The sequence below is a fragment of the Puntigrus tetrazona genome, chromosome 21 (assembly GCF_018831695.1).
Source record: "Puntigrus tetrazona isolate hp1 chromosome 21, ASM1883169v1, whole genome shotgun sequence".
Lineage (NCBI taxonomy): Eukaryota > Metazoa > Chordata > Actinopteri > Cypriniformes > Cyprinidae > Puntigrus > Puntigrus tetrazona.
In genome coordinates this window covers 10,191,459-10,208,213 of record NC_056719.1, presented here as the reverse complement: position 1 = coordinate 10,208,213, position 16,755 = coordinate 10,191,459, and the positions used below count along the sequence as shown (strand labels likewise).

General features: G+C 39.8%; 2 protein-coding genes across 4 annotated transcripts in view; both read left to right on the top strand.

Moving 5' to 3' along the window:
* Window positions 1-2,663: 2,663 nt before the first annotated feature.
* Window positions 2,664-5,762, top strand: LOC122326587 (ras-related protein Rab-38-like). The gene is made up of 3 exons (XM_043221575.1): window positions 2,664-3,243; window positions 3,704-3,984; window positions 5,038-5,762. The coding sequence occupies exons 1-3, from the start codon at window positions 3,051-3,053 to the stop codon at window positions 5,203-5,205; spliced, it is 642 nt and encodes a 213-aa protein (XP_043077510.1). The 5' UTR covers window positions 2,664-3,050; the 3' UTR covers window positions 5,206-5,762.
* A 160-nt stretch (window positions 5,763-5,922) lies between these two features.
* The window catches only part of LOC122326584 (phosphatidylinositol-binding clathrin assembly protein-like), a 19,544-nt gene continuing 8,711 nt past the window's right edge, over window positions 5,923-16,755 (top strand). Inside the window, exons 1-10 of one of the 3 annotated variants that reach the window (XM_043221571.1) lie at window positions 5,923-6,672; window positions 9,263-9,405; window positions 9,630-9,705; window positions 9,826-9,928; window positions 10,089-10,182; window positions 12,140-12,251; window positions 12,442-12,548; window positions 13,586-13,627; window positions 13,751-13,844; window positions 16,110-16,205. In XM_043221571.1, the coding sequence (XP_043077506.1) occupies window positions 6,543-6,672; window positions 9,263-9,405; window positions 9,630-9,705; window positions 9,826-9,928; window positions 10,089-10,182; window positions 12,140-12,251; window positions 12,442-12,548; window positions 13,586-13,627; window positions 13,751-13,844; window positions 16,110-16,174 (966 nt within the window). In that variant the 5' untranslated portion in view covers window positions 5,923-6,542 and the 3' untranslated portion in view covers window positions 16,175-16,205. Of the gene's footprint in view, window positions 6,673-9,262; window positions 9,406-9,629; window positions 9,706-9,825; window positions 9,929-10,088; window positions 10,183-12,139; window positions 12,252-12,441; window positions 12,549-13,585; window positions 13,628-13,750; window positions 13,845-16,109; window positions 16,422-16,755 lie in introns of those variants that run through there. The other 2 variants (XM_043221573.1, XM_043221574.1) reach the window with 2 other exon arrangements.

Sequence of the window (16,755 nt, the reverse complement as noted above, 5' to 3'; positions counted from 1 at the left end):
ACAATGTTTTAGTGTAGTAAGTGCAGAGTAATGTTTCATATTCAATGTTTCAAGATTCAAACGTTTTATATGCCTGAGAATGCTTGTATAGTCCTCTTAGGAAATGTTGCAATCAATTCAACGAAACGTAGTTATTAAAAACATGTAAGTCATTAAGCAACTGCGTTAATGTGTGCCAATAGTGTTTAGTTAGCTTAAGTAGCAGCAGGAGAGGAACACGCTCATTTTAGAGAGCAGCTGATTGGTCAGATAATCTGTGCAAGAGAAAGACTCTCTGCATTCGAAAGCATTTTAAAAAAATAATTATATTGCCCATGTTTAGATGTACTCTAGCACATATATATAGCCTCAAAACTAACAAACATAAAAGCTAAAAGCCACTCTGAATCGTTTAAAAGCCGCATGTAAATGTCATCAAATACCAGCAGATGTACCTAAATCTCTCTTGGCCTGCCGTGTCCCAGATCTGAAGCTTGATGCGTTTGCCTGGTTCAATCTCCACCAGACGGGAGAAGAAGTCTACGCCAACAGTAGGATCAGACACCTGTGCAAAACGTCCTTCTGTGAAGCGCCTGATCAAACAAGACTTCCCCACCGTCGAGTCGCCAATGACAATCAGCCGGAACTGGTACAGCCATATAGCTTCCATATCTTATTTGATCTGTCAATGAACATTTTTGTCATTAGATTACACAGTAAGTAAATAGGTGAATAGTAAAAAAAAGTCAGCATTTACTATTTACTTATCCTTTCATTTCCATTTTTGTGTAGGCTATTATTCAGCTCAAATACATTGTTATGATTATGAAAGTTATTTTTAAGGACAGACCGTGTAGATCGTAAGAACGGATGATCAACTCAGCATTGTTCTTAAATGGACGACTATCATTCAAAAAGGTGTTAGTATGATTACCTTAATCCATATATGACGCGAGACCCTTAATTTGTCCAAATGATACATTTATACACTGAAATGATGTTGCAAATGGTTATAACTGTGGTTAAATTAAGCAGAATGTGTCAATAAAAACCTTTTCGAGTAGGCCCATGTGAATCTCAGTGCTTGTGTGTGCATCGGACCCGAATTTTTATGTTTCAATGCAATATAATTTACACGCTTTAATAAACGTTTTAACACGGCCTCTTTAGTATCCAAACGACGATGCATTTTATAACAACTTCCCTCGACGTACGAGTTTCTAAAGACGTTAGCTGAAGCATAGTAGATGCTCGCAGGCCTGTGAGTCGAGCATCGCACTTGTTCAAAGAGATCGCGCTATGAACGCGTATCGTTATGTATTTGGTGCGATTATTACCTTGTTACGCTTCTCAGTGTCTGAGGATGGCAAGCCCCATATTCGTCGCAGCCTTTCAGTCAGAAAGCGTACAATACCGTGGCGTTCCCAGGCAAGGCATCCGAGCACACCCGAGTGTTTTTGAGGATAAACGTGCAACTAGTCCCGCTTTGAATGTGCACTAACTGACCGAACGACTGAACGCAACCGACTTGGGCCGTTTGCATTAAGACGTGCTGGTTTCGGAATGCCCATACATTCTTAGTAAATTCATATTGCCAATATCATGATTAGGGATGTTTGTGAAAATGTGCTGATGAAATGGCAGTATCGTGAGCATCATACAGCCTGACTCATCCCTCATCAGTACCATTACCGTAATAACCTGCAGAGCGACGCACCACTGACGGGATACTGTATACTGTATGTTTATACAGACAGCTGCTGCTGAGGCCGACCACTGATGCTCATCATTAGCGACAAATGTCACCCTGGAGCACAAAATCAGTCATAAAAAGTGGCTTTTTTTCCTGTGCGCGGAATAAATGTGCTTTTGCAAATAAGCAGCTCCGTCGGTGTATGCTTTGTTATAATAGTAAAATATCTCTAAATATTTAAATACGTTGCAAAAAATACGCTGTAAGCTATGCATAGTACTAATTATAAAGTACGTTTTTATATATTTACAGCAGGAATTTATTTGACCCATACAATGTATTGTTGGATATTGCTACTGATTTTGTGGTCCAGTCACATATACCAGCTCATTTTGAGCGTTTTAATTAAGAATATTATTTTTTTTTGTATTTAAATATCTAATAGTTGCAAACTAAATACAGAACAGAACAGACAGTAGTTTAACATTTATGTTATACATTATATTGTATATTTAAATTATATCGCAATTGCTAAACAAAAACACAATACATTAAAGGAACACGCATCGAAACAAATAAAGAAATAAAGCGAATCAACATAAATCAAATTAGACTTTGTACTGAAGCATTGAAATAAATGTTTCAAACGCCACGAAACTCTATAAACACATCTTTATTTGAGTAAATAAGACTTCCACATAGTCGAAATATTATTATTAGACCAGTCTAACAAATGTTATGCAGATTTATGGGTACACCGGCAACGTTTGGGGATATTAAATAATCGTTACAATATGAAATGTTTATAATGTATGAAAGTACACTGTGATTACCTCTGTACCAGCAGTTACCTGTAAATTTTACATTATTTTCAAAAGTTACAAATGTATTTAAATCAATCGATCAATCAGATGGGGCGTGGTAACGGCCCGACGTGTGATAATGGGCGTGGCGTTCTTGAGTTCCATCCTTCATCTGACAGTATCTGAAGAAGTAGCCGAGTTCATCCGTGGCTTTTACCGTTCGCGTTCTTTGAAGAAAAGACTTTAAACCACATTTTATTCATTTTTTTTTAATGCGTAATGAGAAATCACGTGAAGCCAATGCGAAGATAAAGCTTCCAACGCAATCTGCGCTTGCATTTAGTAAGGAGGACGAGCGCAAAGTAACATGACAGCGGTTTGACCTAACTTTCAGCGTTATATAAACGTTTAAAGAGCGCGTGCCTCTCACGAACCGTAATCCTACAACAATGATCAATGGATAAGCCGCGAAACATAAGAGCACTCATGTGTTACAAACTGTGCAAAACTAGGTCAGTGCGTTTATGATCCGGGTGTTTATTTGCTATTTTTTTTATTTTTATTTTTAAGTCGTCATGCAGAAAGAACATTTGTTCAAAGTTCTAGTCATCGGAGACCTCGGAGTGGGAAAAACGTCGATAATAAAACGATACGTCCATCAGATATTTTCCCAACATTATCGCGCAACCATTGGAGTGGATTTTGCGCTTAAAGTCCTTCACTGGGACAGTCAGACGGTGGTCCGGTTGCAGTTATGGGACATAGCAGGTACGTTTACTCATTAAAATGTTCATTTAATGTATGTTAAACACGTCAAGCTGGCTTTGTTTTATTTTACTTTACAAGATATGCATTCACATTATTCAGCGCCGGTCCAAAATCAGTTACACAATATATTTAAACAAGATTTTTGTATAGTGTTGGTGGTCCGTATGGGCTGTGTGATAAATCAAGTATGCTGTTGCCTCTCTGAAATATCCTCCCTTTGAGTTTCCTTGTGTGAATGTGAAGGAATGTGTCTTGTGTTAATCTCAGCTGGTCTCATACTCGTGCTAAAGTCACATGAGAGTTTGAGGTAAAGTCCATAAACACACACACACACACACAAAGAGAGACAGCGTAGATCTGCACAGTGATATATTTGGATTGCAAGAACATTTAAGAACTTGATGCTATTTGTGTCTTCGTGATGTTTAACCTCCGATTTGCCATCCCACATATGTCATAGGACAAGAGCGCTATGGGAACATGACGCGGGTTTACTATCGGGAGGCCGTGGGAGCCTTCATAGTATTCGACGTGACCAGATCCTCCACATTTGATGCAGTGCTGAAATGGAAAGACGACCTGGATTTAAAGGTCAGCCTCAGCAACGGCAGACCTGTCCCAGCCGTGCTTCTGGCCAACAAGTCTGACCAGTCACGTGAAGGTCTGCGCTCCCAGATTCCAAAGCTCGATACGTTCTGCAAAGACAACGGATTTGTGGGCTGGTTTGAGACCTCTGCGAAGGTGAGGTGTTTTTTCAGTGGTATCTGACCACATACGAACTGTGGATGTTCGCGATCACTCATTGGCTGTGCTCTATTTTCGCAGATGTAGAGATACAGAGTAAGGATGCGTTTGTGTAGCTATTCTCGTGTTTGCATTTAACACAAATACAGCAAGAATGCACTGTGCTCATTAACAGGAAGGCCAATATTTACCGTCTGCAGCCCCACTTTAATTAGTTACACAGTTGCGTGTGAAATGACAAGACACCGTAAGACATTTTAACTCCGTATCACCTTTATCACTTCATGACTGTGCTCTTTTTGTACTTTTTAATACCAAATTCCACCGGGTAGTTTACAGCTGCCTCTATATTTTGAACAATAAGCCGGGTAGAACTGCATTATACGATACACCATACAACTGTTGCATTCATCTTTGGGTAAATGTCACATGATCTGAGCTGTACAGCGCTTTCTTTACATGCAGACTGGGCAAACAATGTGCATGTTATAGTATGAGTGGCATATCCAATTATGTGTGCATTAGAATAATATTTGACATGCAATTGGCAATTATGTGCGTGATAATTATTTTATATAATATACAAGTGTATGTGTTAAAAAATTTGGGGTCAGTTACATTTTTTATTCAGCAAGAATGCGTTAAATTGAAGACATAATCTTTCTAAAAACAATTAAATTATGTTCTTTTGAATTTTCTGTTAATCAAAGAATCCTGAAAAATGTATCATTGTTTCGTCTGTTTTTAACATTGATAATCAAAAATGTTTTGTAAGCACCAAATCAGCTTTGAATAATTGAATATTACAAATATTTTTCAATATTACAGTTTTTACTATATTTTGATCAAATAAATGTAACCCTGGTGCGCATAGGAGGCTTTAATGTTCATATTCTTATCGTATTGTTTAGTTTTGTGTTCAAAAGCATTCAGAAATCTTACTAACCTCAATCTTTTCAACAGCGATGCATGTGTAATATAGGGCTTTGTGATCTTATATACCGAATGACTCCCATATTCTTTTTTTTAAAATTTTTTTATGCCGACCGGGAGAACACAAACATCGAGGTGGCAGCTAAATGTCTGGTGGATCACATTTTATCCCACGAGGAGAACATCACCAGCAACCCAGACCCGGACGTGGTGGCCCTCCCCGGGTACAACAACAACACTAAAGAGCGGGTCCGAGCCAGATGCACGGCGTGCTCCAAATTTTGAATGAACAGGAGGATGAAAGTCAGCGAGCGAAAAAGAAAATGCGTAGCAGTTTGTTAGAGATGTTAGGGGACCCAGCCATTTAACGGTAATCCCAAAACAATGAGATTCATCTTCAACACACAAGAAATGCAACAAAATGGCGGGGACTGTGAAGAAGGATTGTGCTGATTATATGTAGCGTGAAATCTCACATCATTAGAAACACTGTGTTAGAGGCGCTTCGATTTGAATGGATTTCAGTCATCGGTGTTTTGTTTACAGGTGAATGGTACCAAGCATTTTACGACACGAGTCCAGGTCAGACATGCATTTATTGCTGTTTTGTATAGGGACTCTTTGAGCACGGAATAGATATTTATTAAAAGTGGCCTCTAATTCGGTTAGCCTCAATGTGCACACGAAATGCCTTAATGCTTGCACAGCCACAGTGTCTGGGAATGTTATCCTGCATTAAAAAATAAAGCATACAGTATCTTCCCTCGTGTAGGCTCTTGAATGTGATATTGTAGTCCTGCGCTATTCTGGGTTGTGCAATGAAAAGAGGCAAGACGCACCATTAAAGACTCTGAAATGGCCGTCTGATGCATTCTTATGTATGTACAGAGGGGGTTTAAAGCAGTGCGGAAATTCCACCTTAAGGTGCCCACCCCAGATATTCTGACACAGGCCAATCGCCCCCCTCTCCAGTCACCTGATTCTCATACTGCCATTTTGCGCGGAGCGTCCGACTGTTAACTATAGGAAATTGGAATTGTTGCTTCATCAAAGATGTCATCGACGAGATGCTGAATTTTCACGTTTAGGACCACCGCTGCAACTGCTGTTCGACTGGGATCGTATCGTAGCGTTTCGTATTCTCGGTAGCGCATGCATTTATATAACGCGTAAGGGCGCTGAAGGAATTTGGAAAATGATGCTTGGTATCAAATTCCGTGATGCACCGACTCCGCGCATGCAATGAAGCAGGGCGAGATTTTCCGCGGCTAGACGTCGAGTACTCTCCGATTTTCATTTTCGTTCGCCGAGATCGTAGTTAGCTTCGTTCGAACAGCAATTACATGGTTAACCGGCAACACCGGAGGCTAGCGAGTAACGCAGTGTCCTTTTTTTGCGCGTGCTGAACGGGTAGGCCTATTTAAATAACGATCGGTCATTATATTGTCATCGTTTCAGCGCGCGGTGATTGCCGTTATCTGAATGTCAGAGCATCCTCGCCCGTGTCCGGTTCGTATCAGGGTAGCGCTCACCGCAAGACCGACTAAGCCCACGGAGCGGGCTCCCACACACCCCTGCAGCGAATAGATCTGTTTGAGAGACGATTTATTGAAAATCGTAATATGTCGGGACAGTCCATCACGGACCGGATCGCCGCGGCTCAGCACAGCATGACCGGATCTGCCATCAGCAAAGCCGTGTGCAAGGCCACGACGCACGAAGTCAGCGCGCCCAAGAAGAAGCACCTTGATTGTAGGTTAAGGCAGGGGGAAGAAAAAAAAAAAAAACGCTGCGAAATGTCACCCGTTGTGTTTTGCACTGTGTGCTTCGGCTGTCATATACACGCACTCTTTGCCGGCCGCTCGTTTACGACCTAATCGAGGACGTTCAAACGATTACAGTAGATGATGATTTCTGAACGGCCGTTATAGAGTTCATTTCATCAATTAACTGAAGGTCACCGTGGCATGTTCACAGTCCCGCGCGGACGTGATGCAAATTAGAACGCGTGATTGACACACTGACCAATTTGCATACGACGGGGACCTCTTAACCGTTTCACATGACGTTATTCAATTATTTATTCAAAATGCATTCGAACCGTTTTGATTCCGCGCGTGCCACAGCCGGCTGTTTATTCAGTAATCGTGCAGATTGCTGTGTAGACAACGCGTCCACGGCCGGATCCTATAGGAAACATGCAATGTCAAGGGCACAGCTTGATGCACACTAGCTTGCGTGCACAAAGCGAGGTGCAGGTTGCTCGTGATTCGTACCTTAAGTCCTGTTTTCAGTGTTGGTGTTGCTGTTTGTGGTTCTCCATTGTTGACTTACACAGTTTGCCATCCTAGTCTGAGTCATTGAAGGTGACAGCAGTGTAATGCAGTGGTGTTTGTAGCCGAGGTGTCTCGCATTAGATCACCTCAACCTTGTTCATTTGAACATTTGAACATTAAATAGGCCACTCGCTTTGCGTTCGTTAGGTCAAAGCGTATTTTTTGCCTGTAAAAATGCTGTTTACTGACATGAGTCCCGACAATGGAGAAACGTTTGATTCTGAAATCGAAATGCCATCACTGTCTTGGCAAGGTGATTGCTGTGACCGAGGTCCGGACACCTAACACGGGACTCGAAGGCGCGCCTTCCTTGTCGTGTCAAAATGAGTTTTTCTTCAATTCACTAATAATAACTAAGCGTAGCTGATTAATGAAGCGGGTTATCAATTAAGCTGTCAGTTAATGAGTCCGGAGCAGATGTCCTGTGGGGGACATAAAGCAAGCAGCCTGCGGATCTAATAAACTGCCAGGCTCATTCAAAGTAATAAAGGTAGCAGGTGTTCTCTGAATATGCGCTAGCATTCACCGACACAAGTTCTATTATCAGTTAATTAGAGAGAAATCAAGTGTAACTTTTGAGCAACCGCTATTCAAGTAATGTCATGTTAGCAGACCGGAATCGGTACGAATCGTTCTATTACGGTCAAACATCACATTTCTGGCACTCTACCTTAGGAACCACCGAAGCAGACAACGGATAAATATTGTTATTAAAATGAATTTAGATGAACTGTACAGTTTTATACCAGCTATGCGACGGAAAGAGTGAACGAAACATTATCGGATCGTTTATTGGACATTTGATTTCAAAGCAATTGGCATTATCTGGCGGTCCTTCCTCGCCGCTCCCGTTCTCCTGGGAAGGCTTTCCTAGATGTTGGATGAAGGGATGCATTCCTATTCACACAGAAGCGCTTCTCTGGCTCGCAGTCAGCTTTCCGATTCATCCGAAAGGTGTTCAGGTCTGGGCTTTGTGCAGGCTGTTCAACAGACTCACTCATAAATCATTTCTTTATGGAGTTCTCGTTTACGGACCCCCAAAGGGATTTTGGTACACTTGTTAATACTAAAACGTTTAAGTAAAGCGGACGACTATGTTCTTGATTTTGTGCGCCAGTTAGTGATGAGAGCAGCTGAAAAAGCTTTTAAATTATAACCTGTTCGTAGGCAATGCTATCTTTCAAATGTATAAAAAAAGTATTTTTATTTTGAACAAATACACTGTTCAAAATTTTGGGGTGTGTAATTATTTAAAAGATGTGTCGCATTCTTACAAAGGCTGCATTTATTTGGTTAAAAATTCAGTAATGTGTTGAAATATTACAAATTAAAAGAGCCGTTTTAATGCATTCTAAAATGGTATTTATTTCTTTAATGGCAAAGCTGAATTTTTAGCAGCCATTGCTCTGGTATTCGGTGTCACATGACCCTTCATAAATCAATGTATCGATTTTGGTGCTCAAGAAACATTTCTCAATACTATGATATTAATGTCGAAAACAGTTGTAAATGTCTTTACGGTCACTTTTGATCAATTTAAAGGGATAGTTCACCCAAAAATAAAAATGACCCCATGTCGTTGTTTATTCAAAGTATTCTAAACATGTATTTGTTTTAGTTTTTTCTGTTGAACACATAAGATACTCTTGAAAATGTTAATAATCAAACAGTTGATGTACCCCCCCCAAAAAACGTAGAAGTTAGCGGTTACCATAAACTGTTCACCCACGTTCTCCAAAATATTTTCTTAGTTGTGTTCAGCAGAAGAATAAAGCTCATATAGGTTTGGAATAGCATCATGACAGACATTTTCGTTTTTGGCTGAGCTGTCCCTTTAATCCAATCCTTGTTGAATAAAAGTATTATCCTTCTAATATCCTTCTCACCCCAGACTTTTGAACAGTGTTTAACTAATAAGTAGGTCCACAGACTTTTGAAACCACGATGCAATCTTCCTGGATCATGTACAGTCATTGTTTCTGCTCTGTTTTGCTCGCCGCCCACAGATCTAATGCACTGCACCAATGAGCTGAACGTGAATATACCTCACTTGGCTGACACATTGTTTGAGAGGACAGCAAATCAGAGCTGGGTGGTGGTCTTTAAAGCTCTCATTACTACGCACCACCTCATGATGTACGGCAATGAGGTAAGAGTTGCTGCTTGAATTCCTTTCGTTCGTGTCAGTTTCTCGATGAAATGCAGCGCGGCGCTAAAATCTGCGTAAAAAGTGCTTGCCAGGGCCGCTCGGTCCATTTTTTAAAGTATTAAATCTTTTATGCGGCTAACATTTCTTGTTTTCGTGTTTTTCATGTTGTTGTTCTGCTCAGTTGGCTTAACTGATAACCCCGCGCTTGCTTTTTTGTCATCCAGAGGTTTATCCAGTACCTTGCATCAAGAAGCACACTCTTTAACTTGAATAATTTCGTAGATAAAGGCGCATTACAAGGTATGTTTTACGGTTAACGATGCTTCATGATAATTGTGTTTGTGAGCCTACTCGTCGGATTTATGCTGCTTGTGAAGTTTAAGTGGCCTAAAGCGCTGTATCATTGAACGTCTCTTCCAGGTTATGATATGTCCATCTACATTAGACGTTACAGCAGGTATCTGACCGAGAGGGCTCTGTCCTACAGACTCGTCGCAGCTGATTTCACCAAGATGAAGAGAGGGTGAGGCGTCTGCTCTGGGGAAATATCCCTTAATGAGACAAATAAGACAAATGGCGGCATTACCGCAGAAAGAACGGCAGCCTTTGAAGGTTTACAGTTGTGGTCACACCTGTCTGTTTCAACTATGTGTAACCCCGCGCCGTTAATATGTTCTGCGCAGGACGGATGGAGTGATGCGCAGTATGAGCATAGAAAAGCTGATGAAGACTCTACCTATCATTCAGAATCAGCTGGACGCCCTTCTGGACTTTGAGGTACAGGGTGTAAAATATCACAGATTTCAAAGCCAAAATTGTGTGAATAAAATGAATGATTTTTATCGGTATAATTATTTAATATTTGCTCTTCCGTTTGCAACACTGCATGTCTTTTTTACAGCGCGTTATTTAACACATGTGCATCCTAAAGCAGGCAATGTTGACGAAGTATAGACCAATTGCTGCGTTTTGTGGGCGGAGCCTGAATGGTGGTAGAAAATGTCAGTTTTAAAGTAGCAGTCTATGGAAGCCATGGAATAAGAGAATATAAATGTATGCCTTTTTTTCTTGCAAAAAAAAAAAAAAAAACCTTTTNNTGGGAGAATTGACAAGCTTGCAGTTTTAAACTATTTAGAGTTATAAAGTATGAACTAGGAGATGTAAACTTGCATTTCCGATAAATAAAAGTCAGAAATGTGAAATAAAATAGGTAAATGTTATGTGAAATTTTATAGGTTTCAGTATTTCAAGCTGTAACTATAAATAAAATATGCCTCATATTAACTGTGAATGTGAATATTGAATATTATGTAGACCTTTTATTTAAATCAAATTAATGCTTTTAAAGTAGGGTCATTGCAGCAGGTTTCATTCATAGTCTCTCTGTTTACTTTTAAATAGCATCTTTAATGACAGTATTCTATGAAAATGATTTGCATTCCAACTCTGACATCCAAAGGCACAACAATAACTTATTTTCTCTTATTCCATGTAGTTTATCCCCACTTGTTACCAGTGTTTTTCTGCTACCACATAGTGCTCATAGCTGCAAGTGACATATCCGTGACATCTACCCCAAACTTTTGTTTATATAGCACAAGTAAACAGGACAGGTAAATAAAAAATAGTTTATGTGTTGAAAAAAATAGTTGCTCTTTATATTATTATCACGAATTAATGGTGCATCTATAATATATGTATAATGTACCAAATACGTATAAATATCAACGACATATTAGGATTTTCAACAATCTATTGTAATTGTTTAAACATTAAGAATGTTAAAGAATATTTTTGGGTTATGGAAACAACCGTTACCATGGCGAATACATACAATACTAACATTTATGTTAATGAAACATTGAAACCTCAGTAGTCGGAAAACCTCCTCAGCTGACACACGCAGAAACATCTGTCTGTACTGTACTTATGTCACACGCTGGCATGCTCGTGTTGTTTCTGCGCTTTAATGAAGTGATATACAGTGCGGCGCCGCATTGATATTGAAGACTGCTCGCTAGGAGCGCAATATAACATCTGGCAATACAGAATAGTTCGTTTTTCTGAGGAAAGAGACTTTACTTCGTAAGGTGCGAAATAACAATAAAACAGTGATAGTGACATTAAGCCCGATTTTGGACCCAGGCACTCTTTTAAACTACATCTAACAGAAGTGTCAACGGCTTTCATGCATGCCTTTTAAAATAAAAGTCTCGCATAAAAAAAAAAAAAATAATAATAATTACGTTTATTTGTTTTTTGTTTGTTTGACTGACCCAATTTTGGAAGTTGAGAAACGCTGGTATAGATAATGCATATGTCAACTGTTATTTATTTATTCATAAAACTACAGGAAAATATAAAATATTACACGATATAGGAATAAAACATTTTATATGGACGTTAAGGATACTGTATATTAACTGTTGTTTTGGATTTAGAACATTTAAGTTTTTAAGTTTTAAAATGCAAAACGCACGAAACAAACAACTTTCAGTCTTCCTCTGCCTGCATTTATGAAAAATCTTCTTGAAAACATAGCTGAACCTTTCACTTTTCACCCTTGTAACGACTTACCTCTCTATGGTGCATCAGACGCAGCTTCCCACACAAGGAGAACTCTGGAAGCTTGATATTGCTTGATGATTTATAGATGCCTAGTAGGAATGCAGAAATACAGCAAGCCGGTGTTTAAATGCTTTGATTGCATTTGTGACTCTGTGCTTCCCTGTAGGCCAGCTCTAATGAACTGACCAATGGGGTGATCAATTGTGCCTTCACGCTGCTCTTCAAGGACTCTATCCGCATCTTTGCTGCTTACAACGAGGGTGTCATTAATCTGCTAGGTAATGCATTCACCTCAGAGCAAAGATCCATGTAATTTCAGTAGTTTGTGTACGCATATGAATGTGCGGCGCAAAAGTTGTTGGTCACAGCAACTTTGATACATGAATATATTACATGTCTTAAAAATATCTCTCGTACTTCAAAGAGAAATGTTAACTTGCTAAATGGACTCTTTTCTTCACTTCAAAGAGAAATATTTTAATATGAAGAAGAATCAATGCAAAGAGGCGCTGGAAATATACAAGAGGTTTCTTATCAGGATGACCAAGCTCTCCGAGTTTCTCAAGGTGGCAGAGGTAAAACGTCTCCAGATATAATCCATGCATGGGATGGTTGGGCTCATCTTATTCAGGCCCTTTTTTGCTAAGTGTCCCTCTTGCCTTTTGGTCCAAGAATCTGTATCAGAGGTCCCCCCCTCATGCTGCCTGTTCTGGTGCCTGCACTGCATGCCTTAGCAGAAAGTCTCTCTATCTATCTGTCCCTCTCAACAACAGCAAGACCAGAGCTATGACACGACTGCAACGACAGTCCTTTAATGTGCAAACGATGAGTTGAACCTTTGTTTTGCCGTTTGGATGCAGGCACAGTTGTCAATTTGGATCTATTGGATGAATAATTGCTTTAATGACAAGATAAGATTCGCTGCAAAGATAAAGCTTTGATTCTGCTTAGATGAATGAACACCGGGCACCTTGATAAAGGACATGATATCTTTGACAACTGTGCCAGTGCGATGGTTGGAATTTAGCTGTTTACTTTTGTCTGTAAAGCCCATTATTTTGATGTGTATGGAGGCATATATTGGGGAAAAATGCTAAGCACATCCTTCTTGAGTTTTTTGTTTGGTTTCTTCTCTTCTCTCTTTGGTTTTTCTCCTTTTCTTTTTTGCTTTCTGGCTGAATAATATGACTTCAGGAAAAGGGTGAAGTGCTATCCAAAAACTGACTAAAGTTGACTTTAAGAGCACATTTCTTTCTTTGTATAACAATGTGTGTATGCCATTTGTTTTTCTTGTCTTTTTTCCAAAGTCAACATTAGTTGTGTGTTTCTTTTGGATGTTTCTCACCTAGTCATGTAAATATCTCACCATTGACCTACAAGTGTCTTCTCACTCACCATCTCCGCCACCTCCAGAACCTCAATGTCTGTGTGTGTCCATCCATCCAGTCGTCCATGCTTTCGTTTTTGGTTTTCATACACTGCATGGAGTAATGGCTCTTTTTCTTAATTCTTCTTTCTCCCTTCTCCACGTGCCTCGGTTTTTCTCTTTTTACCGTTTGGTTTCACGTTTTGTTTTCCGTTCTCCCTCCCTTCCTTTTCTTTTGTGTCACAGCAAGTTGGAATTGATCAGGTTGACATCCCAGATCTCTCACAGGTTAGTGGTGCATTTCATCTCAGTTTCTCTCATGTGGCTTCACCCTGATCTCTCATTCACCTCTCACCCCATAGACCATCATCCCCAGCCCTGATTTCTTTTGATTTCCCCCTCATCTATCAGACTTTTAGGATAGGGGCCTCAAGAAACTTACTCCATACCCGCGCACTCCCAAGGAATCAGATGTGCTGTTTTGCATTTTCTGTTGTCGCCAGAGGTAAATGGGTACCAAAGCTAGTCTATGTGAATTTTTACAGGTGCTATCTCTGATAGCCGTTGCCTTGATTATAACCACATTTGATTAGCAATGAACAGTCAATTAAGGTCTCATTAAAGCTTAGTGCTTGCCCCTCGAGCCACTATTTCTTACTGGCATATACCCATGAGAAATTTGACTGCTTGTAATTCGAAAGCCGCATCTTCGCCGTCTCCGACACTCGTGTACGACTGTCGGACGATCGCATTTACACTCCGCGTTCTCACCAAGACTAATGGATTAATAAATGGCAGTTGGAGAAAACTATATATCATGAGTGGAAATAACTGTTATACTAATTATAAAGTTGCTATTTTTGAATTATTGTTGCCGCCATTTCTACAAGAGTGCTTATTGTAAGTTGTAGCGAATTTTTTTTTTTTTAAATATGGCGAAACGCATAGTTTATAGACTGGAACACACTGAATCTGTCGCATGTGGTCGCAGTAGTTGCAATCTTTAAGCTCAACCGACGCTCAAGTCCGGGTCCACAAATTTCGAAATTTGCGATTCTCCATTGCAAAGGAGCGACTTCTGGTCGGTCGTTTGCCGGAGACTGCGAAAAGGCGGCTTTACACGGATTGATATATGGCTAAATGGTGCTTGTGCGGCGATCTCTGCCACGCTGTACGTGGCCAGTCTGACGTTGTAGGCACAGCTTCGTTAAATAAAGAGCTCTCCTAACCGGTACGCACTCACCTTTGCCATATATCTCTGTACTGGTAGGGTATTCTGCTTGGATAGCTTCTTGGGAAGAACAGTGAATGTGCACTAAACTAAAAGAATGCCTCAAAACTGGAGCTGGGGACTAAATTCTGCCTGGCACCTCGTGAAGTTTTATAGTCAGCGGCACTGCCAAATATAGACCTGCTTTTCCAGCGTCTCTCGACAATTCTGCTGGGGTGCCGGGCATTGACGTCCCCCTTCAGTTTGCCACCATTTGGCATATTTGACATTTTCATTTACATTGGACAGGGACTCCTGAAGGTGTTGGGCTGGCACACTACAGAGTGGTACTTCAACCATGTCAACAATACATTTTATTGGAAGGAGTGCCTTGTTTTCTTAAGCTGAAGCAGTATTCAGAAGGCCTGCGTTCTATTCTCAAGTACATTAGCACCATTGATTAGGCTTATTTCACGAGTCCTATTTAAGTGCCTTTTCTTGTCTGTAAGCTAGATATTCATCACGGCCTTTTGTATACTCCTGCTCCTGTAGAACCCTTGTCTTAACTTCTCTTCCTTGTTTATCTCTCCTTTAATAGTGTGTTGTTTCGTTGCATACGTTTCAGATTTCTCAGTAGAATGCTCCCTCTGTTGTCTTCCTCAAAATTACACGTCTGAGAAATCTGCTCTTTTGTTATTCATGAAATTTCCTCCTCTGAATTGGCATGCACACCGGACACAGCTCGTGGCCCAAAGGCAAACGTTGTATAAGAGCGGACGCACGTGCCCGTGTGCCGAATCCTTTCGGCCGGCGTTTCGATTCAATTGACGTTGCTCCTTTTGGACCAAAGTGCAATACGTGCATAAAATACTGGCGGCGTGGGCTCACTCAATGTTTGCCTTTCTTTGGTTAACCTGCTTTGGCTTCCAAGTGTTTTGGGAATCGATCAAAATGGCGATGCAGACATTACAATCAGGCCGAAAAGCAGCACGGCTACAATTTTACTCCTGATTTATTTCCAAGAAATCCAAGTGGAATCCAAAGATTAGCAGGTTTCTGCTGTGGCTTTTGATACCTGTGCAGTATGTGCGTTTATATCCTGTGCATGATTAGAAAAACCCCCTTGTAGGTCAGTCTGCTTTCTGTTTTTCATGGTTTTAATTCTTCTCGAGTTGACCTCGCAGGTCTTAAATGTCAGAGAACTTGCATGGGAAACAGATATTGTTTTGCATGTGTAGCTTTTAAGCTTAAGTCCTTTCCACTTGAATTACTTCTGTTGTGTTTCCCCTTTGTTTTCAGAATCTCATAACCACTATTAGGTTCTCTTAGCTACGCAGCCTTTGTGTGTGTGAAGGTATGAGTGTGTGTGAGAGAGAATAAAAATGATAGAATCTAAATATATATGTAGTTTCCTATTTGATGATTCATAGGTAGAAGTGCAAATGTTTGAGTGTTTGGGTATGTATGTGAGTTCTGATCACTTTGTGCTGCTGCTTTTAACCATTTTGTTGTGTTGCCTAAAACCTGTGTTGCCTCATCCCTTCTCGACCTCACCACCAGGCTCCCAGCAGTCTCTTAGAAGCTCTGGAACAACATCTGGCTTCTCTGGAGGGCAAGAAAATTAAAGAGGCCTCTACCGTCGGCAGGTATGTGAAATCTGGATCCAGGTCAATGACAAATTCGAATGTCAAGCCTAATGAACAGAATAAAAAATGATGATAATGTAGTTTATAAATATCTGCCAAGTTCTTGAAATTGTACTCTTTGTATTCATAATGATTTCACACATTAAGTATGTTGTTTTCAACCGTCATTTTGATTTAACAGCTCAAGATCAGTGTTTCTCGAACTTTTCCTCGAACTTCTTTTCTTCCCCACAACATTATTTTTTATAAAACGATTTAATGTAAATTATGTAAAATAATGGAATGTATATGTAAAAAATGGAATGTAAAAAACATTCATTATAAATTATTAAAAATTAAATCATCTTGAGGCTCTTTGGAAGTGGATGTTTAAATTTTAAAAGTGTGTAAAAATATTTTTAAAATCTTTTTAAATGTATTTTGTTGTATGTATTATTTTTTTATAATGAGGTACTCTATTTGACTGAAGCAGGCTTGCCTTTTCATTAAGTTCTAAAAATTTAATATATAAAAATAATATAATACTATATCTCATATAGTTTTAAAAACATACAACATAT

What these genes read in the sequence shown, in the direction of transcription:
- LOC122326587 (XM_043221575.1), top strand. Translation starts at nt 3,051, where the DNA reads ATGCAGAAAGAACATTTGTTCAAAGTTCTAGTCATCGGAGACCTCGGA. An exon ending in GCAGTTATGGGACATAGCAG is followed by an intron (nt 3,244 to 3,703) that starts GTACGTTTACTC and finishes CATATGTCATAG; the next exon opens with GACAAGAGCGCTATGGGAAC. An exon ending in GGTTTGAGACCTCTGCGAAG is followed by an intron (nt 3,985 to 5,037) that starts GTGAGGTGTTTT and finishes TATGCCGACCGG; the next exon opens with GAGAACACAAACATCGAGGT.